This window comes from Pezoporus wallicus, unplaced genomic scaffold, assembly GCF_028554395.1.
Source record: "Pezoporus wallicus isolate ANWC-B61680 ecotype Strahan unplaced genomic scaffold, APGP_CSIRO_Pwel_v1 scaffold_3294, whole genome shotgun sequence".
Taxonomy (NCBI): Eukaryota; Metazoa; Chordata; class Aves; order Psittaciformes; family Psittacidae; genus Pezoporus; species Pezoporus wallicus.
The window spans coordinates 1156050-1178535 of NW_026635478.1; the positions used below are offsets into that span (position 1 = coordinate 1156050).

The following is a 22486-nucleotide window of genomic DNA, read 5'->3' on the forward strand; positions in this document are numbered from 1 at the left end:
GGTTGCCGGCCTGGCGACCTCGGCGAGAGGTCTCGGGAGACCAGTGTCGGCGAGTGTCCCCCCGAGCCGCCTGCGCCGGCCTTTGGGGACCGTTCGGGGACCGTTTTGGGTCTGAGGAGGGGCGCACGGCCGGCCGGGGTGCCGGCGAGGTGGGGCTTCCCGCTCTGCACTGACACTGAGCTGTGGGGTCAGGGGCTTGGGTGATGAATCCGCTGTGTAGCTAATAAACCCAGCTTCTAAATCTGTGTAATTCACGTAAAAGGTACATTTCAGCATGCACTCACCTGTGTAGTAAGTACTGAAACCACTTAATCTTAGAATCATAGATTAAGGAAGGACCTTAAGATCATCTAGTTCCATCCATGGGCAGGGACACCTTTGGAGCGTTTGTGTTATTTACAGAGTTTGCATAAAACTTTTACCATTACATTGCATGCCTTGTTAGATAATGGGGCTACAGCATCATCTTGGTCTTCTTTAAAACGGTTGTTGTTGCAATGGGGTAACAAAAGTAGACCAGTTTGCAGCAGTAGATGTAATTTCATCTTCATGGAGGGCACACCTGATTTCACAGGTGTACAGAGAAAATGGCTATAGAGAAATAACTGTCTTTAAAATTATTAATTATTATAACAGTAATAAGCTTTCCATTTTTACCAGGAAGGAAAAGCTCCTTACATAAGGAATAACTTTTTATTATCGGTGGTAAGTACTGGGCTATGGTCTGTACCATAAAGTTTTGTGTTTATACACAAGCAGCCTTGAATCCTACCAGTAAAATTTGTTCTTTATATTGCTGCTATGTTAAATCACTTCCTTTAATGGCATAAATCCATGGTGAGAATTTATTTCACGGTTATAATGCCTGCCCTCTGCATTTCCTTCTTCAGTAAAAGTGATATTTATTCTACAGTTCCACAGTTCATGCAGCAGTTTCTCTTTTGATGGAAAACATTCTGCTGTATAGGGAGTAAAAGATCTCCCTGCATGCGCATATGAACTTCACTTTGTGTTTTCGGAATGGATTTCCATTGCTAGTAAAGGCTCTCTGATACATTACTGTATCAAGTATGCGTGTGTGTATATACACGCACTTATATTGAGTGACACAGTAATGTATATTTCATATATTAGGGTACAACTATAATGTCAGATAAGCAACAGGAGGCAAAACATGGTTGGGGTTTTTTTTGCTGGTTGATTGGTTGGGGTGAAGAGCTGGGTGAGATATGTGCTGATAGTAACGGGTATGGTGGAATACTTGCCAAAATTATCTTCAGAAATGCTCAGCAGGGTTCATGCTATTGTAAAATGAAGGTTCCATAGAGAATTATGAATGTACTCTACACAAGTGCACCAGAGATGGGAATTAGCAAGGAGACGAAAAATAATTCGATAGTTAATGCTACAACATTTGTTTTTTAATTACTGTTTTGGTTTTTTTTTCTTGGGCCCCAAATTCTCCCCCTTAATTATTTGTGGTTTCTGGTAAGCAACTACATTTTTTCTGCACCTTCACATGTTGTTCTTCAGCAGTCATTGTTGAAAGGAAGCCATCAACATGTAGACCTAGATTACTGTGAACAGCTGTCCTCTGTGCTTTTGGAGCTCTTGTGAAGAAGATACCAGTCAGTACTATAAGCAGTAGTGTTGTGCTGACAAATGCATAATCAGGAAAGAAGTGGTCCTTTATGTTTTTCATACCCAACAGAATGGGTAGGAGAGGGAAAAGATCAAATGGGGGAGGTTTCACCTGTTCCACAGCACGGTTATCCCCAGCGATATTTTCTGCACGTTTTGCAGGTCAGAGCTCTGTCCACCAGGCCCTGAATACATCAGTGACACCTGCACACATTACAGATTTTGCAGCATCAAAGATATGATGTCCCACTGATAGATATTTATGATCTTCCAAGGACTGATCGTTTTTCTCACTATCAAAGTATCTTTCACATTAATGTATCTCTGAAGGAAGGGATGCACAAACATGGCATCGCTGCGCTGGGAAGGCAGTGTTTTCCATCCAGTTCAAGAGCCATTGCAGATCATTGTGATTGAATAATGGGCAGTTTATCCAATAGGTGCTGCCATGCTCTACCCAGTTTATAACTGAATTCTTACAGCAGCCAGCCATTTTCATTCACCAACTGTGTAGTCCTCAGCGCTTCAGTTCCTGCATTTGTTACAACCAGTTGTTCTTGCATTTAAAATGCTACAGATGTTGGGGGGGTGACAGAACCCAAGCAGCACAGAAGTGCCTCTGATGTGCTTGGCTTGGACTTGTCTGTCAGCATCGTGTCAAATTAAACACTGTTGTGGTGTAGATTGTACTAAAACATGAGGAGCAATGAATGACATTCTATATTAATGTCTGTCTTAATTTATTAAGGGAGATCATGAGATAGGAAATTTGATGTTAAGTTACTTGAAATTAATTTTTTACAAAATGAGCTAGAAGTCAAAATGCTGTAGTTAGTGTGGGGTGCACTGCAGTTACAGTGTGCCCCCGAGTCCTCTAGAAAACTGCAGTGTTTTGTGTATTTTGAAGCTGGAATTGTGTGAGGGTTTTTTGTTGTTTGGACAATAACATCTCCTTGTTTTAATTTTTTTTAATGTATAAATTAAAGAAGATTGTTGAAACTGTCTAAATTTCTGCATCATTATTCCACTGGGGGGACTGTGTCAGAACTTCATTGCTCTGATAGTTAATAACTGCCACCTGGCTTCTGACTTGAAATTTATTTATGGCCACTTCATACCATGTGCACTTCTGATAATACTGCCCATTAGAATATATAGTTACATTTATCTGGAATTTACATCTACTAATATATTCAACAAGAAAACAATCTTATCCTGGCTAAGGATTTTGCTAAGCTGAATAATCCAATATAATTTAGCTTCCTTTCACAAAACAGATTTTCCTGTTCTTCAGTTTTGTTTGGTTTTTTTTGTTTGTTTGGGTTTTGGGGAGTTTTGGCTTCTGCTTCAGTTTGAGTTCATCTTTCTTTACCTGAACTTGGAGCATGGTACTCTGCATTCTTGCTGAGGTCTTGTACAACTATTTTCACATCCTTCTGCTGGGAATACTTTGTTTCTTGTATCCTAGGCCTACAAACAACTTTTTCAAGTCTTCGTATTGTTTGACTTGGTTGTAATGCGATAGGGTAACCACTCATGTCTATCCTTATTTTTATCAAAATTTCCATGTTATTTTTTTAAAAATCCTTGGGATTTTTTTAATATCCTAAAAAAGGATATATATCCTTAGTATCCTTTTCTTTTATATATTTAATATAGGGGAATATTAAATAGTTAGTTTTTATTAGTCCCTCTGTAAAGTCTTGCTGTTGTTTGCTGTTAAATTACATGCCATTATCAGTAGCTACTCAAGGTCATCCAGTTCTTTTTGTATGATGTTTCAGTCCTTTTCTTTGTGTTACTTGGTGCTACTGGGAAATTTCATTAGCATGCTTTTTTGATAAAAGGTTAATTAAGGAAAATACAAAAGCTTTGACCAAAGACTCATTCTTTTAGTACTCCATTAGTAGCCTTCTGATCTGATAGCTTTCTGTTCAGCATAACCCACTATTATCTTTGCCATCTACATATTTGGTTCCTTTCCCATCTTTTTCGCCTTAACTGATATGGCACAGTATCAAAAGAATACCCCATATGGCACAGTACCAAAAGTCCATATAAAACTTCCTGCATTTCCTTTATCTGGAAAAATCAGCTGCCTTATCAAAGAAAGATGTCAGATAACTTTGGTGCACTCTATCTCTGGTGAACCTATGTGTTATCTTCCATTATGATGATCATCTGTTTTCTCGTTTGTGTTTGAATTTTGCAAGAACGAATAATTATTCTCAGTAGCATGATGCTCTTGATCAGATTCATAGGCCTGACATATTCCTGATAGGGTTGGTTTTTTTGTCTCCTTGTAAATATAGGTGCTATTTTTGCCTTTTTCCACTTCTGAGTTAATAGATGTATTAAAAATCCTTTCTGCTGAATCTTTGATCTCCTGCCCGTGCCCATTCTTTCAGAATACTGGGATGAAGGTGATCCAAACACTGCTTTTTGAGTGCGTTTTCAGCTCCCTAATTCTGCTTCCAGCTAAGTCATTTGTCCTACATTTTAATGAGCTTGTGGAAGTTTGTTTTTTACATTTGAATGAATATTAAAGCTATGCTCACAGAATCACAGAGTGGCTGAGGTTGAAAGGGACCACTGGAGATCATCTGGTCCAACCTCCATGCTGAAGCAGGGTCACCTAGAGCAGGTTGCCCAGAACTGTGTCCAGATGGCTTCATGACTGTGTCACTTAAATGGTTCTGGTGGAAGGATTGGGGCTGAATTTTGTTGCTTTCCATTTTAAGGCTCTGTGTGCAGGAGAAAGTTAATCCATGCAAGATTTTTCATCAGATTGCACAAAAAAATGAGATTTTGACACTCAAAATCTCTTAACTGCCCCCACCTTAGATTTTTAAGGACTTTTTCATACACAGTGTTTCCTGTAGAACTGTAGAATATAGTACTGAACTAGGTTTGTTGATTTTGTGGGGGTTTTGTGGGGTGTTTTAATTTTAATTAGGAAAGACAGCTTTCCTCACTTGAGACATTGTTCTGATTAACTCATGAGTCCTGTGCCATTCCTATGGCCAATTCTGTCCGTATTATTTACTTCCACAGCTTCTCTGGGCAACCTGTTCCAGTGTCTCACCACCCTCACAGTAAAGGACTTCTTCCTAATACCTAATGTAAATATACCCTTTTCATTTTAAAGCCTTTCCACCCTGTCCTGTAACTACATTCCCTTGTAAAAGTCCCTCTCCAGATTTCTTGTAGGCCACCATTAGACAGTGGAAGGCTGCTATAAGGTCTCCTTTGAGCTTTCTCTTCTTCAGGCTGAACAAGCCCAACTCTCTCAGCCTGTCTTCATAGGAGAGGTGGTTGTCCAGCTGCCTGATCGTCTTTGTGGCCTTCCTCTGGACTCACTCCCACAGCCAAAAAGGACTGTCATGGTTTAGTTCCAGCTGGTAACTCAGAACCATACTGCTGCTTGCTCACACTCCTCCTTCCCCCCCCCCTGCAGGCAGGATGGGGAGGAGAGTCATACAATCAAAGAATGGTTTGGGTTGGAAAGGACCTTAAGATCATCTAGTTCCAGCCCCCTCCCATGGGCAGGGACACCTTCTACTAGACTATGTCAAAAGAATGTAAAGCCCGTGGGTTGAGATATGAACAATTTAATAACTACAGTGCAATATATTACCACTACTACTATTAATAATAATGATGATGATAAGGGGAGAGAATATAAAACTAAAAGTGGAGGAAAAATAATAATAACCACAAGTGATGCACAATACAATTGCTCGCCACCCAATGACCAGTACCCAGCCCAACCCAAGATTTTACATTGGGGCCCCAGGGCTGAATGCAGTACTGCAGGTGGGGGTCTCGGGAGAGCAGAGTAGAGGAGGAGAATTGCCCTGTCCCTGGCAGTGTTCAAGGCCAGGTTGGATGGAGCTTTGAACAACCTGGTCTAGTGGAAGGTGTCCCTGCCTATGGCAGGGAGGTTGGAACTGAATGATCTTTAAGGTCTCTTCCAACCCAAACTATTCTATGATTCCATGAATCTATAATAGGTGTGCTTATTTCACAGCCAGCTCTTGCTCAAGCAGCCATCCTCATCCATCTTTGGAGGAAAATATGCACAGAAATGGAATCACCCTTTCCAGAGTCTGGAGAGACATTGTCTGCATTCTTTGTCTTCTCGCTGTAGTGGAAGAGGCTACTGTGAAAATAGGTCCTGAGATAGTGGAGGAGTCCTTTACAAGCAGCATGCCATCCTGAGAGAGAAAGGAAGTTCCAGGGCTCAGCAGAGCTGGCAGCTGCATGGCACTGGGTCTGGCCTGTGTGGGGAGGAGGTAGGAATGGTGGCGTCTGTTTAGGAGGGGCATGGGACAAAAGTGCTTGGGAAATATTTGGCAACATCATAATGCATTCATATGTCAGGTTCAGAAAGACAACTCTGCTTATTTAGGCAACAAGCCAAGATGCTGCTTGGTGCTTAGGGCCATGGAGGATGCCTGCATATAATGGTCTGATTTACAGTTTTTTGTAAGATTTAAGAGAGATTCCAGTAAGGGGCACCTTCGTTTCCCAGCATAATACAACTGTATTCAGAACAACCTTTAGCCGATGTGTTCTCTGCATGCCTACCATAGTAAAGTATGTCAAAAATATGGCATTTCTTTGCTTGGAATACTGGTACATCACTAAATTGGGAAGTTCATATCCTCATCTGAACTCTTTTAAGCCAAATATAGCTTTTATCAAAATAGTCAGTGATGTTTGTTTTCACAAATGCTTTTTCCACCTAAATTGAGCTGTTCTAAAATTATTTTGTTTAAAAAATGAATCAAAACCAAATGAAAACCCCTGGAAACCTAACCACAGAAACTTTTTTGTTGTGATGAAGATTTTCAGTCACATTCATTCAAAAAGCTGAAAACTTTAGGATTTGCCAAGTAATGTGATTTTTATCAAGCGTCAGGCTTATAAATGTATTCTAAAAAAAAAAAACCACCAAAACACAGTGTCTTAAAGAGTCTAAATTAGGAAGAAGAAGCTGAAAAGAACATTCACACAACCTCAATGGTAGTGTCAGTGGTGCTCCCTCAAACAGATTTTCTCACTGAATACTGGGGTGGACTAAAGATGTAGTAGTCTCTTTTTATACATATGCATAAAATACAGCTGGTTTTTTGACAGTGCTGTCAAAACCACAGTTCAGTTGTCATTCTGGTGAGCTGGATCTGAGACTGCTTTGTCTGCTTGAAGTGTGGGCTGTTGTCAGAAGAGGTGTTTGGCCTTTACTCCTCTTTTTGAGCTTATTGTCATACTCTTCCTTGTCCTGGCACCTGGATTTGTGGGTGATGCTATAAGCTGGCTCAGGAGACTGATTAAGCTATAAAGTAACCTGGCCAGGAAGAAAAAAAAAGGATGGTTGGCCAGGAAGAAAAAAAAGGATGGTTTTTGTTTTGTTTTGTTTTTTTATAATCAGATTGGTTCCTCATTCCATCTTACCATTTGGCTGTATAAATATTACCATAAGTGTTCTGAAATGGTATTGCAGCTTTTATGCGCACCCACTGGTAATGGCAGATTAAATTGACCATGTAAATGCAGCCTGGGGAGGTATCACTGCTGTAAATTGCAGTGTACTATAGAGGCACCTGGACTAGTGACGGGTGGACTATTTCAGATATTTTACTTCTCAGCAGTTTGGTAAGAGGAAGGGGAAGACAGGCTGTGCTCTTTTTCAGCACATGACTGGGAGGCGCATGATACCACAGAGAAAAATAAAAGAAACTTCAAGCTTAAAACTGTAAGGAGCAGTCTGGTTGTTGCAGAGGCCAAGTAAACTCATCAGGCATTTTGGGATGTCTGAATTGAAACAGGCAAGTATTATATGGGCTGTATGGTGTGTAAACACATATTGTCTTTATTATTTTTTAACAGAAAATACAAAGACAAAAGTACATGATGATCCATAGTAAATTTTGAGGTCTGTTGCTCCAAAATTTTTTTCATCCTCTATTATATTAATTACTCTGGGGTCATGTTTTCAGGAGGGTTAACACTGCAGTGCAGCTTTCACAACTTCAAGTTATGAATCAACTTCCCTGAGACACATGAATAGAAAAAATGACCCATTACTTTTCTTTTAGTCTTTATAATGGTGACATTATCCTTGTCAGAAGCATCCTGTTCAGCTTTTCACCTGTATCCGAAGTCCACTTTTGAGCAGATGAATAATACAGACAGTTTTAGGGCTTTGTCTAGTACATCATATTTCTTTCAGCGACTTTTTCACAACAGTAGTAACATGCAACCACCTGCTGAAAATGCAAGGGAAAGAGCTTTCCCTTGTCACAGATACAGTGATAAAGAATAAAACTTTCTGAACTCTTCAGGACACATGGGTGCATGCAGAAATAGATACATATTGTACATCAGAAAACACCTGGGAATGGTACTAGATAATGGCTTACATGTAGTCCTCGGAGCCTGCTTCTAAATCAGATGATACAGTAGTACCAGAAAAACCAAGGCCTACGCTCCTGTGGCAGTGAAAGCAGAATAGGAAATGGAAATTACTCTTTCAGTGCCTTGAAGTCATTGTCTTATATTAGCCCTGTCAGTGCCTGGCTCTTTGTCAGCTGGAGCACAGGAGGAGGTGGTTACCAGCCAGGAGAATATGACCAAGGCTTTTAAATACTGTTGCTTGGAAAGTCTTATTAATGGCTTCATATAAGATCGATGTGCAGTAATTCTTCCAAGCAGTATCTTTTAAAAGCCTTTAGCAATCTGTCATCCTCATCTCCCTCCCCCCAGTTAGAAAGCCACATTAGTCAGGAGAAATCGCACGGATGTGGGAAGTTTCAAACTGCATCCACTGATGCTGTCAGGAAAATGCTACTGTGCAGGGGCACAGGTGCAGTTACACTGACGGCTGCTTCTCATCCTCGGCTCGGGTCATCCTGGAGGGACCAGCAGAAAGGAACGGGGAGGCAGGCGAGATTCTATCAGGTGCATGGGAACAGTACCGAAGAGAAAAATGGAATACCCTGTTCCAGGAGACAAAGATCGCACTGTCTGTGAGTGTGTTGGTTCATCTTCTTCAAATCTGTGTCTTGAGAGAGAGGGGGGAATTCCAGTACTCTTTGTTTTGGTCTGAGTTTAGTAACATGTTCATCGTCTTTTAGCCTTTGCTGTCGCTGTGATAGAAATGCTTAATTTATTTCTTTTATTTTTTTAAAACTGATCATGCATAAACTGTAGTTATTTGGAGGTGGTTTACAGTTCTGTGGTGGGTTTGGGGATTTTGGAACCCTCAGCTTTGGAAAAACATATCCGTATCTTAAGAAGAGATCTTTAAACCTCTTCTTTTGTGCAGTGGCATTAAATACTACTTTTAAGGTTAATCTGCCCCACTAGCTATGGTTGGAAACTAGAGCAGGGGTTTACTAGGTAGCAAATGTTATCGTAGTAAAGAACACTGGGTGTGGGAAGCCCCTGTCTGTGATGGATAAATCCTGAGTCATTTACTTCATGATGCATCAGCAAAATAATTTGGGTGTGGCTTTGATTTTCAGCTGCTATTGTAAGAAGGCTATGAAAGCTAACAGTGGTTTAACCTGATTTGTGATTGCAAAGGTTTTTCTCAGAATACGCACAAAATGCCTCACATATTAAAGTGCAACATCTGTGCATGCAATGCTGCAATAGATGTAAGTATTTGAGTAGGTATCCATCAAAAATGCGCTGTTCTGACGCTAGTAAATTCTCTAACAACCTTTCCATCACATAGCAGTAAGCAATGTTATATATGTTTTATTATCTTTTAATGTTTGGCTTGGATTTCATTTTCTAGGGTATTAATTTTTACTGTAGGCTTATTGTTGTAAACACAACATTTAGTCCTCAGCTCAGATGATGTCTTTTTCCAATGCAGTCAGCACTGCATTACAAGTGGCACTAAAATCAGCACTGGGAAAGGGTTAAAGAACAAAACTAATTTAGTGGATTCGGTTTTAATCCTGAATAATGTATCTTGGGTTTAGAATGAGACTCAGCCACTTTCAACAATGAGAAAAGGAGAGCTGTAATTAAACATACGTATGTAAGTGAAATAACTTTTTGTATTATGGATCTAAAATAAATACACTCAGGGAGTTACAAATGAGGAGGAAAGGATTCTCTTTCTTGATTCTGGAAACAAGGGCTTAGATAAACCTTTGCTATACTATAAATGTGTAATTACAGTTGAATGCCTTTGCAGTATGTCTGACTGTAGTGAACTAGAAAAGTCATAGAAGGGCAAGTGGGGGGCTTTGCTGTCAGTCTCTGATGGATACCTTATTCTTAACATTTTCAAAAAGTATATTCCTGCTCAGTACACTGACTGTTTCTGACTACCTTGCTTCACTTGTTAGCAGGTTTTTTTAACATATAATCTGTATGAAGTACTCCAGAGAATAATGGCATTTTGTCTTCTGTCTGTCCTGGAACTGTTTTCCATTTCCAGCACGCATTTTGGACAAGTAACATAATAACAAAATGTTCTAGCTGTAAATGGAATGCTTGTCTGTTGTATTTAGGTGGTCTCAGAAGGTGACTTAGAAAAAGAAGAAATGTTAGAAGAAACTTTAGAAATAAGTGCAGCATATTGCTAAAACCCCCTGAGTATCCTCCCTTGCTTTAGATTAAATTTCTTGTCAGTAACTTGCAGTATGATGGTATCATAACAATAAGCTGAATTATTAATTTTTTTTCTTCTCGACTTTGTACATTATTCATTACCATGTCATCCTACCAGAGACAACTAGAAATAAACAAACACGACTGTCAGACATGAGTAATACTGACTATTGTAGTTATTTTCTGAGAGTGTTTGAAAGTAAAGATTCAAAAATATGTGGACATAGATTCCTCTAGAATAATGTGATGCTGTATTACTAGGAAGATGAGTTTTTGTATTTCCTTTTCATGCTGTCCACTGAAACAACTTTGCTGTCCCTTTACCTCACAGTTTAGCATAAAAACCTTCTCGAGGATAAACTTTCTGGAATGTCCTGAATTTCTTAAACTCAAAGTGTAGTGTCTAGAATTTGTGCTGAATTGTAAAATCAGTAGCCTTTTTTTTTTTTTTTTTTTTTTTTTTGTGTTGGAGTGTTGAAAGAAAAGGAATGCAGGAATTTTGGGCAAAGAAAGTTGGGAAGAAAAAAGGCAGATCCATTCTATTTTCACCAACCAGAAAAATATATTTTTTTAGTATTGCTATGGCATTTGCAGGTGGAAACAGCTGATGATGCTGGTGAATGACAGCATGAATTGAAACCAAGAAACTTTACTCACAGAAGTGCACATGCAAGAATACTTGCATATCTGCAGTTTTTATGAGAAAGAAGACATTTATGAGAGGTTTGGGTAAGGATGTAAACTAGAAATTCAGAGCTACAATTTATGGGACATCAGAGACATTATGAGATTTAATTGTTTCTAACTTTATGAAGATAAAAAATGTTTCGTAAGCGTTATGTATAACACTAATGTATTGAAAAAAGCATTAGGATATTTTAGTTATGTATTGCAATTCTGTATTTGCATAATTAGTAGGTTTTTGGTAATATTGGAACTTTAGTGTGAATGTGCACATATATAAAATCTACCCTTACACTTTTAAATTCCTTTACTGGATTTTCTAGCTATTACTTGTATATTTCATGGGAGAAATTTGCTATATGGTGAAATTTGCTATATGCTATATGGTGAAGACATCCTCAGCGAATTATACAGACCACACAGCTTTATAAATGACAGGCTTGTCAGTATCATTTAAAGTTAGGCAGTATCTAGGACATGAAAATAAACAAATAGCATGTGTTTTTATGTTAGCATAGGCTAATTTATGTATGCCACCAGTAATATTTCTAATAGAAGAGTTTAATCTGCAGATTTTCTGAGCAAAATGTAAAGCTGTGTTTGCTACACAAGCAACCTCAGTCTATGGAAGAAGTTTATGATAGTTTCATTAAGGTTCTTAATCTAATGTCACAAACAAGGGCCTCAACCCACTTCTTAGTGAGTGATTTCTTTACCCACATCTTGCTCGCTCCTCATGGATTCAGAAGGGGGAATAATGGTCGTTTTACAGCAGAAGGTATTTTAGGTACAGCAAAGTTCTTGGTCATTTATGTTGATAAAAAATGAGATTTTCCAATGTGAACTTAACTTCCACTAGTAATCTTTTAGGGAAAGAGAAAGCATGTGAAGCCAGAGAAGTATGTTAGAAGAGGATTATCGTAGCCTGAGTACTTTCTGATGCACTGAAAGAGGAAAACATTCTACTTGAAGAAAATGTGATAAACATCCAAGTTAAATTTTAATTAGTTATCATTTTCTAACTCAGTAGTTAGAAATCTGATTTCCAGTTCCAAGCAGTGATTAGAAATTGCATAGCTACCCATAACTAGACCCTGTAAAAGCCTTCAAAAAACTACTCAGAAGAGATTTATGTAAAATTAGACAGGAGCCTGTATTCTACAGTGATTACAAGAACAAATAAAATTACTCTTCCTAGGTAGGGGCTAAAGTCTCATTAACATTTGAAAAGATGGTGTACTTTTTACTATTTCTGTAGAGTAGAAAATGTACTAATTACAATTAGATGGAAGGTTTTGATGTTGCCGAATACCCAGTAAGAGGGAAGAATTGGTCAAGATGATGGTCAAGATGATGGACTGCCAAGAGCCTAGGTACAATTTCCTGCCTGGAGGGAGCATCAATGCTGATTTTGAATAAAACGTTCTCTGGTCACCTACTGTTTTGTTTATGTGTCTTCATCTAAATGGGGAAAATTCTGGCTGGTTCTGACTGAAATCTCCATGCTACCCAACCTAAAGCACCTCATTTTGGGGTGTTCACATTGTTCCAGGTGTGCCGACAGTGCACAGCCTCTCTCTGTATGAAAACAGTTTTAAGAAAACACGGTTGTGTGCATCCATTCATACTCCGAGTTTTGTCCCGAAGTTGTTATGCAAATTTAACTGTCTTAAATAAAAGAAGTATTCTAGTCTATTATGTTTTCTTTTGCATTTTAATTAATACTGATAAAGTGGCTTGTTCTACACCTTATTTTCAGCCAGTCCTAATGGCACATTGCTTAATTAGAGTTAGATACATTTGAAGGGTACTTGGAAAAAAGGTAGGATTGAGTTGTCACACAAGGAAATGAGTCATTAACCTATCCTACTGTTTTGTACCATCGTCATCATGTGAGGGGAATTTTCTGTACCTGTGAGTTGGTAGAAATGTTTCAGTTTCAGGTGATGACTGGACACTGAATCTGTTCTAACTCAAGCACAGCACGCAATAGTATGAATTTGCATGCTTTAAATAGGTAAGAGTGCTCAAAATAGCACTTTAGTGATGGAGTTAAAGAATCCCTAGAGGTAACAAGTTAATTTGTTCAGCTTGCATGAATGATTGCTTCTGAGTTTTGCTGTATGGCAAGCAGTTATTTGAGATTTGGCTATGTTGGTTTGTGGTCATAGTGGATCAGCCACCTTCACAACTTGCATCAGCAAGTTAATGACTGTTATTACAACATTTTGTTACCATAGTGGAACACTTTCCACTAGACCAGGTTGCTCAAAGCCCCATCCAACCAGGCTTTGAACATTGCCCGGGATGGGGCAGCCACAGCTTCTCTGGGCAACCTGTTCCAGTGTCTCACCACCCTCACAGTGAAGAATTTCTTCCTAATGTGTAATCTAAATATACCCTCTTCCAGTTTAAAGCCATTCCCCCCTTTACTCTCACTACAGGCCTTGGTAAAAAGTTTGTCCTTTCTTATAACCCCCATATTTAATTATTGTAAGGCTGCAGTAAGGTCTTTCCGGAGCCTTCTGTCCTTGGGTTGAACAACCCCAACTCTTGTCAGCCTTTCCTCAGGAGATGTGTTTCAGCCCTCTGTTTCTGTGGCCCTCCTCTGGATCTGCTCTAACATGTTTATGTCTTGTGCTGGGGACTCCACAGCTGAACACAGTACTTAAGGTGGGGTCTCAAAAGAGCAGAGTAGAAGGGGAGAATCACTTCCGTTAAGCTGCTGGCCATGCTTTCTACGCAGCCCAAAGTGTGATTTGGCTTTCTGGACTGCAAGCATACAGTGCCAACTTATATCCAGTTTTATATCCACCGCTATTGCAAAGTCCTTCTCTGCATGGCTGCTCTCAGTCCATTCCTTGCTGGCTGTGTGGTTGCTGTATTCACAGTTGTGTTTTATGGGAAACAGGGAATTATTTTAACTTTCTTTTTTTTTATTTTTTATTTTTAATTCTCTTTCAGAATTCCCCACTCTACCAATACCTGCAGGATTTGGGACACACAGATTTTGAAGTATGTTCATCTGTGTCACAGAAAGCAGAGCAATGTGCAGCAGCGGAAAGCCAAAGAGAGCGGACTTTGCATGCTGCCCAGAAAGTGAGCACTCTCCTGTTCCTATTTATCTTCTCAAATGAGAGCTATATTATTTCACAAATAGGAAAAATCAGAGGGGATAAAGATAAACCTCTTGCTATGTTAAAAGAAAAACAAAGCAAAAGAAAACAAAACCAATTGTCATATCTTGTCTGCAAATGGGTTTGGAAATGTGTGGTTTGCCAGTATAGTTTGGAGTGCTTCTTTGCTCTTGTGTAAGCTAAGGAAGCAAGAAATGTTGATAATGAATTTTTTGAGTGTTGTAAGTTATCTTATTTACTGGATATTAGTATGTTACCTTAGCATGACATTCTGGGAATAAATCTACCTGAGCTCAGTTTTCCTTTTGTTCATTCCTATTTTATACCTCTTCAGCCATTTTCAAATCAGAGGTTCACAACCCCTTTCCCTTTGTTTGTAACCTCTGCTGCTTTCCTGCTCCACAGTGTTCTACCCTCCCAATTAGTTGGCAGTGAGCTGGAGGGACATCCTATTTTTCCCAAACACAGGTGGTATGATGAGTGGTCAGGAAACACCCATAAGGTCTCCCTGCAGGTTTTGGTGGATGAGGGGATCATATGGCAGATGAGGAGAGTTACTGCTTTTCTTAGGCTCTTTTCTCAAATAATGCCATCTTGACACATATCTGCTACTCAGTTCTCAGATGCTTCATGGAATTAGCCAAGTAATAGTCACAAGGCTTTATTTCCACAATTTTTTCCAGTTTTGTACGTGTCCTTTTTGTTCCTCGTTTGGTTTAGGTCAGAAGCATTTATTTTTTGTGGGATTTTTAATCTATTGTGCTGTGTGTAGGATCTTAAAGGATAGGATTAGGAAGTGGATGAATTGATGTGGATAACATCAGTCAGGGTTTTTTTTTCTGATCTGGGGGAAGAATGTGTTTTTAATGTTTGCTATGATATACTTGCAAGCACTGACATGCATGCAGTCTTTGAAGTGGAAATTTAGAAATTGCAGTGGGAAGCTTATTCATCTAGCAGTATTCAGAGGACTGTTGATGGGTCATATTTTCATATAGTGATACTCATTTCAGCCACTCTCTGTATAGACTATATAAGCTTCCTCACACTCATTAATCCATTTGAAAAGACATGATGATAAAACGTGAAACATTTTGCTTTGGTCTTCAGTCCTGTTGGAATTAATCTTCAGGCATAGATTGGTCATAGTTTGGTTTTACCTGTGTGCAGGTAAGACCAAGCTGTGCACTTTGTTTCACAGCCTCAAACCCTGTTTTCTGAGACTTGTAGTCCTTGCAAGTGTGCCACGTCTCCCTTCTCTCATGCCTCACTTTCTGGTCAAAGATGATAATGTAGATGAGATGCAGGGTGCCTATCCACTGAACAGGCCAGTAAGTACTGCATGCCCAGCACATGAATTAGACACCTGTAAAAAATAATCATACTATAATAAGAACCCCTAAGTTTAGTACAGTTCAGCCATGTCCTTGTAGAGTTTACTTACAGCTTTTCAAAGAGTTCAGTAATCAGGTAGAAAAGAATCAGGAAGCAGCTTGATTACAGAACTCCAGTCTCGTGTACTGAGGATTTGTGAGCTCACAAAACAGATTAAGTGAGGGGAGGAAGAGAAGTGATTCTGGCAGTGTCTCCATGCTTCCTCAGCTGATTTCTCTACCATAAGATTATTTCAAATTTAATGAATAAATTGATTTCTAGTTACTGTTGATGTGGATAGTTGTTGCATTTGTAATACAATTGCTTTTATCAGTGGTCACAAGGCAAAGCTGAATTTAATTCAGGGTTTAACTCATAAATTTTTATACTTTAAACTACCTTTGAAAGTATTCATGGAAATATTAGGCTCACTAGCCTTACTTTCCAGAATTGTCAGTTATTGTCACCATAGCCCTTAAGAAACCACCTGAAATTTTATCTTTGCTTTAACAGCTGTTGGCAGTTTTGAGGTACATTTACGTTGAAGATACCTATTCTGGCTTCGTGCAGGAAGACTTTAATCAAACCACTATTAACTGAAAATTAGAGTGACATACTTTTTTGGCTGATTATCTGTTTGTTACTATGAAGTAATGCATGCAGTGTCACTTGCTAGCTGCGTTACTTTATTTTGCATAGTTAGTTTTGTGGAAGTCAGTAAAGCCATATGATGCCATGTTCATGTATATGATTTCCACCAAATTTAATACAAAAGTGCTGTGGGGTGAAGAACCTCAGAAGGATTAAGTACACTGCTTTGAAAATCCTCAAGCATTCTGTTTTTTCCCCTTGCTTCCCCTTAAGCATTTCGCACTTAATTTTATTGTGTTGGGAGCAAGTCCTCCAGTATTGTGTCAGATGTAGAAGTAATTTGCCATGGTTTGCCTTGCAACTTGCAGGGAAGTGGGTGTGTGAAAATGTGCTGTCCATTTCTTACAAATACTAGGATGACATTCACATTGTCTCATCTCCGTCTAGACAAGGATATGTGATGGAAGAACCCTTTGTGTAACTTCTGGTGATATAGGTTCTTTCTGCTGCTGTTCCAGTACCAGTTTGGGAATGTGAACACTTTTCTTTTGTAATCTGATGTCAGAAAGTCTGTTTTTGTCATTTGATTTCTGTGTCCCATTTTCGTAGGGTGTCTCGAAAGAGAATGAAGGAAAGGCAGCAGGCCACACATTTAAAGTAGACTAGATTTAGAAGGATCTGAGGCTTTGCTGCAACATTTGTATGACACACAGGCAAATTATGAACATCCCTATCCAATCTTTTCCTCAATTTTTCATGAACAAGTTATCACTTTCCTTCTCTCAGCCTTCCCTGGCCTAATCTACTGAAGTTATAAAATGTCTGGGAAACGCGGTTTCTGAGTTCTGAATGTGTACCTACCCATAGTCCTGGTACAAAATGATCTTGCTGAGGCTTAGTGAAGTGCAAAATACAATCACAGGGCATGGATGATGTTCTATGCCGAGTGATGTCTAGTACGTGTATATATTTTCCTTTTCTTTTGAAAAGCAAGTTTACAAATGCCTTGAACACTTTATTAAAATAAAAATAGAAAAGGTGCAGTGTTGCTGTGTCTTTGAGTTGAGGTTGTTTACTCCTCATATATCCAGTCAAGTATGAACCCTGTGCAAATACATTCTGGTGACATGTAGCAAGATTTTGGCAAGGAAAGATGTAGTCTGGGATCTTCAGGGACTGAAAAAAAAAATCTGGGAAAGAAACGGGTTCCTAGTGGCTGATACAAACGTTGCTGCTGTGTCTTGTTGTCCTGCCAAGCAAAGCATGTGAACATAGAGCTGAAAAGCTCAATAAAGGTAAAGTTGCTTCAAGGTTGTGTTCTGAGGGCTGAAGAAATGCCAAGCTCCGATCTGAGGGAGTATAGAGATGTGATTTAGCACGGTAATTATAGGTGCAGTGTTCCTGGCTGTACTAATCTCTGGCGGAAATTACAGTAAAGTTATGGTCTCATGATCACTTGATACTCCAAAGCACAGCTTGCAAGAGCTTCTAGACCTGTTTTCTGGAATTAAATCCTATTTGGATAATTCTGCTTGATCTTTACAGAATGAATTTCTTCCCATTTACATTTTTTCTTTCACAGTCATTTTCTTAGACTGCTGTGCATATCTGAAAGTTTAAATTGATTATACTGTCACACCTTGTCCCATCTTAGATGTGTTAATATTTCATCACTAGAACAGGGCTGGTGCTGACGGCAGCTACTGGGGATTGTGTTTGGGCTAGCCCTCAGTAGTAGTGCAGATGACCTGATGTGGAAAGTCAGAGGGACTAGTCCTTTGCCTTTGTCCAGGTCTCCCACCCACTCAATGCTAGCTCTGGATAGCTGGAAAGTATTGAATATGTAGCATTATCTTCTTTCTGAAGTGCACAGAATTGAAAGGTGCCAATGTGAATGAATGATGATATTTTAGAAACCTGCTAGCTTGCCATTTCAGGTTTATCCTGTGCAAAAGGGAAATAGTCCTTAGAATTTTATTTTAGATTCAAATTAATGTACCTAAAATAGTTTTTATATTTTTATGGTTTTTAATGTTAGGAGTTACACATCTTTGTTAGTTTACAGGGGGGTTGACTGAGTGGTGTTTTAAAGCTGTGAGAAGAATGCTCCAGAAGCGTTGGCAACATGACCTGACTTGTGTGTTGATGAAAGTTGCTTTACTTGTCAGTAACACTCCCAATGGGAATGCAAACTGTGAGACACTAGTTCAAGGATCTGAATAATTTAATGTGTTACTGTACTGTACTGGGTCACAGCCTAAGACAGTGGGTTGTCTTGTTTTGTGTTTTCAAGCGCTGACATGCCTGTTTAGTGTTTGTGCAACCTCAGATTTTTATTTTTAAACTAAAACACAGAAAAGAAACCAAAAGATTATTTACATAGCACACTACTACGGTTTTGGTTTGCTGGCCTGTTGTTTTGGTTTTTTTTTTTCAGTAATTCCACAGTCTAGTTTAATCAGCTGGTAGCAGTTTAAAATTATCCTGATGTAGGTTTACATGTTCATGATAAAAAAACCAAAGACTTAGGGAAGCTAAACAGTTGAAAATGGGAAGCTCCAGAGGCATCATTTTCAACAGTAAATGGACAATTTTTCTGTACCCTGCTTTCAAAGTATGGGGAAAAGTACTTCTGAATGAAGTGTCCCATCTGCAGCTCAAATGCAGAACAAAGACCTTTATTTTCTACAACGTGTAATTGGAAAATTTTGTTTTATTTTTCACCACTTCACAAGAAACTTGGAGGATAATCCAGTGCTGCAGTTTGTGACACTCTTCTCCCCTTCCAATTTACGTCAGTGCTCTTGAGCAACATCAAAATACAATCCCTTGGATTTATTCCATAGTCTAAGAAGTGTGGATTGTTGGGATAGCTCCTCCTAGTAAGCCAGAATGATGCCTGTGTATTGGGAAGAGCTATCATTACAAAACCCCTTTTGGTTTGTCTCTCCACTGACCTAAAAAACACTTCCTTTTGGTATAGGTCTGCAATTGCAACTGTACACAGAAAGATGAGACATACATAAAGAAAAACTTAACTTAGGTACATAAATGGATGCCAAAGTAAGTTATTACAAAAATTGTTGAAGCATAAGGGCCTCAGGGTGACAATTTCTGATGTTTATTCAAAGCTGTTCTGCCCTGGCTTGCTTCATCAAACTTGTGTCATGCTGCCTTGAAAAGGGCTGTCAGGTTTATCACAGCACTAACCGCAGAGCTCCAAGCTCTTGTTGCTTGGTTTTACTCTTCTATTTCTCACCTTATAGTTGGGGGAGAAAAAAAAAGGAACAAACCCCCAAAACAACAGAATGAGGAGAGGGGGTACAGATGTAGGTGCTCCACAGTTAATTTTTTGGGCATACATTTGGTTTGATTGTATTGCATGTCAGCAGTCTGAAGATTAAGAGGTAGGGCCTCAGAAATCATGAAATATGTGTAAGTATTTTGAAGAACTCTTCCTGTCAGCTCAGTCTGAGGGAAGTAGATACACAATGCATGTCAAAAACTCTTTCATTCAAGTGAAGCAATATGCATCTATTTAGCTATAATCTTTCATACATCCTATTTTAGGAAGATACATGAGTAAAATGTGTGATGACCAAGAAGGAGTCCCCCTAATTAGTGTCTCATTTACAGCTCAGATGAAAGTGTGGGTTTAGTAGGCATGGGAAGCAGCATGGGAGCAAAATACCTGATACCACACACCGGTTGGGACAGGGAGGTTCTGGGACAGTTCCTCTTCTTACAGTCACTCTTCCCTGTCTCTGTTCACAACTTCTCCAAAGCCTTGCCCTCAGTCTGTGGTGGTCTGCCAAAGAGAGGTTGTTCCTCTCCTTGTCTTTTCTTCATTCCCAATTAAATATTTAACCTTTTATCCTCAAGGAGAGAGAAGATTTTTCATAGTGCTGCAGTGTTTGCCAGCTTAAGATCAAACTAATTCTAGCTGTAGTTATTTTTAACAGTGCAACATAACAATCCATTATGCTCCAAATAGGTGGGGTTACTGAAAGCTTTATTTCACGCTCTTGTGTGTACAAGCAAACTGACGGGAAGCAGATGTTCCTTAGCGTACTCTGAAGTTAGGCCAGACACAGTAAGCGAAACTTCCTTACAGGTACTTGGGTCTGAATTAACAAGAAAAGCAAATGCAGAAATAAAGGAATTGCCTGTTGTTATTTATTTTTGGCTTGGTTTTGTTGTTCTTTTTCTAATTGGAGTAACTTCTATTCCCTTCAGCAAAGCATCCTGTCAAAACTAGTTGAGTTCTTTAGAAGCTGGTTTCCTTTTGCACATTATAAGAAAAATGATGATATACTTCACCGACTGGTAAGTGACCCCTTTTTTTTTTTCCATTTATTTTCCTAATCCACAAGTCTTCCTCTCCTCTGTACTTCATCCTCTGACCACCATCTTTGTTCTGTGTTGTTGGTTTTGGCTCTAAGAGTTTTACTTCAGATAATATTGATTCTGATTTTCAGAGTTACTGTGCCAAGCGAATTGAGCACACAAGAACAGAAACAGTGTCAGTAGGCAGGTTGAAGGTTTTCAAAATGTGAAAGAGAAATTAAAACGTATATTAAAGAAATTCTTGAAAGCTGAAAGGTGTTAACCTACAGAGTAGCTACTCTCTTTGATGGAAGCCAGTATGGAGACCCTCCTGAGAAAGTTCAAATATTGCAGCCTAGTGCTTTGAAGACACAGCTCAAAACAGAAGGCTGTAGAGCTTCACCTGAGTATTGCTTCACCCTCTGTTTCAGTGCATTAGCTCAGGCATAGCACCACCACAGTGCAGATCTACTACCCCTGAACCCATCCTGGCCCATTTGTTCCTGCACTGCTGTCCAGAGTGCTTCTGCATTTGGGAAAATCTAAACAAACTAAGTCATCTCAGTTGTAATGCTTCCAAACAGCGTTACGCATTAAGAGTGGATGACATCTGTGTAGCGGTCTGTCTGCAGGGAGAGGCAAGAGCAGTCCTCTGTAGTACCTGTGTGCTCTCATCTCAGCAGTTCAGATGCTGTTGGGAGTCCGTCTGCCCACCAGAAGTTGTATTCTCCTCCTGGAGCCTGCAGAAACTTTTAGGGCCCAAGTCAGCCTGCGTGAGCTAGACTTAAGTTATAGTTCTACCCCACATATTTAAAAATAGTTTTATGGTGCCATTACACCTGTTCTCTGCAGTGCCACTTTCCAGCCAGGTCAGTCTCTAGCCTGGGCTTAACGGAGATCTGCTTTAACTTGCACCCAGCTGCTCCAGTTTCCTGATCTGGCTTGCCAGTGTCACATTAGTCAGACTGTCCCAGAATCTAAAAGTTAGCATTTTGATTTATTTTTTATTGCTATGATGTAGGGATGGTGTCTTCAGATGTAGCTTCAAAAAAAAGAAAACAGTTGCGTTCTGCTAAGTCCAATTGCTATCTCTTCTCCCTTATCTCAAGATAACAAAATTTCCTCCTATTACTGATCATGGATTGTCCTTTTTAATTCCTCCCTCTTCCCCTATGAATCAAAGGTATTATCTTAGCAGCTTTTTTTAGCCTTACTTTCTTGAGATGGAGACACAACCAAAGAGTACGGAAAACATGTTTCTTCTGCTGCTTGCTACAGTAGGGTACTGAAGTGACACAGGATGCGTCGGAGGAGGCAGAGTTTCCTCTTACACCGTCCTCAAACGAATGTTTGCTATTAAAAGTGGAATGCAAAATATCTCAAGTGACATCAATGTATGGAAATAAACTTTCAACTAGCTATCTTCTAGTTTCATAAAGAATCTTGGTCTGTCAGTGACAGAGCTAAACAGATTTTGTACTGTGAAATGTCATACTTCTGTTAAAAGCTTCTAATAGAGGGTTTTCAGACATACTCTCCTTTCCCTCCTGTAATCTAGTTCGATGTAAAGATGCACGTGTTCAGTGTTTGTTGGGTTTTGTTATGACGTTCTTAACTTGTTTTGTAATTATAGTTGGTGCTGGATGCAAATTAAAATTTCAGGGGGTTCTCTAATGGATAGACTTGTCTTCAAGAGCATTGTATCAGTCTTGAAGAGCTGTACTTGTAAGGAAAAAAAAATAGCAAATGCTTATCATGTCATCAAATCCATAAGTAATTCCCTGAAGTTTGCCTGGAGTTCAGCAAGTATGTGGTCTTCAGAGTCCCATGCTGTTTCATGTTTGGATTGAGTTCCTTTGGAAAGGCACAGAATCCTGCAGGAGAGGGCATCACTGTCTTGGCTCAGGGCTTGAGTCTAGTGCATTTACCCTAATGTTTTTAAGTATCCACAGGTGATTTTTTGTTGACTAATCTGTAATATCCCTCTTCTTCTTTCTAATTTTTATTTTTAATGATGTAAATTATGTCATGACATCAAAAAGAAAGTGTTTGCTGTTTTATTAATGACCTTCTGATAGATACAGTACCTCTCTGATTCT

The 22486-nt window shown here is 39.2% G+C and overlaps 1 protein-coding gene across 5 annotated transcripts in view; it reads left to right on the forward strand.

Moving 5' to 3' along the window:
- Window positions 1-22486, forward strand: part of VEZT (vezatin, adherens junctions transmembrane protein) — a 54531-nt gene that overhangs the window by 545 nt on the left and 31500 nt on the right. For 4 of the 5 annotated variants that reach the window (XM_057424950.1, XM_057424942.1, XM_057424906.1 and 1 more), the window contains exons 2-3: window positions 13924-14058; window positions 20298-20387. In XM_057424950.1, the coding sequence (XP_057280933.1) occupies window positions 13924-14058; window positions 20298-20387 (225 nt within the window). The remainder of the gene's footprint in view (window positions 1-13923; window positions 14059-20297; window positions 20388-22486) is intronic. The other variant, XM_057424915.1, reaches the window with a different exon arrangement.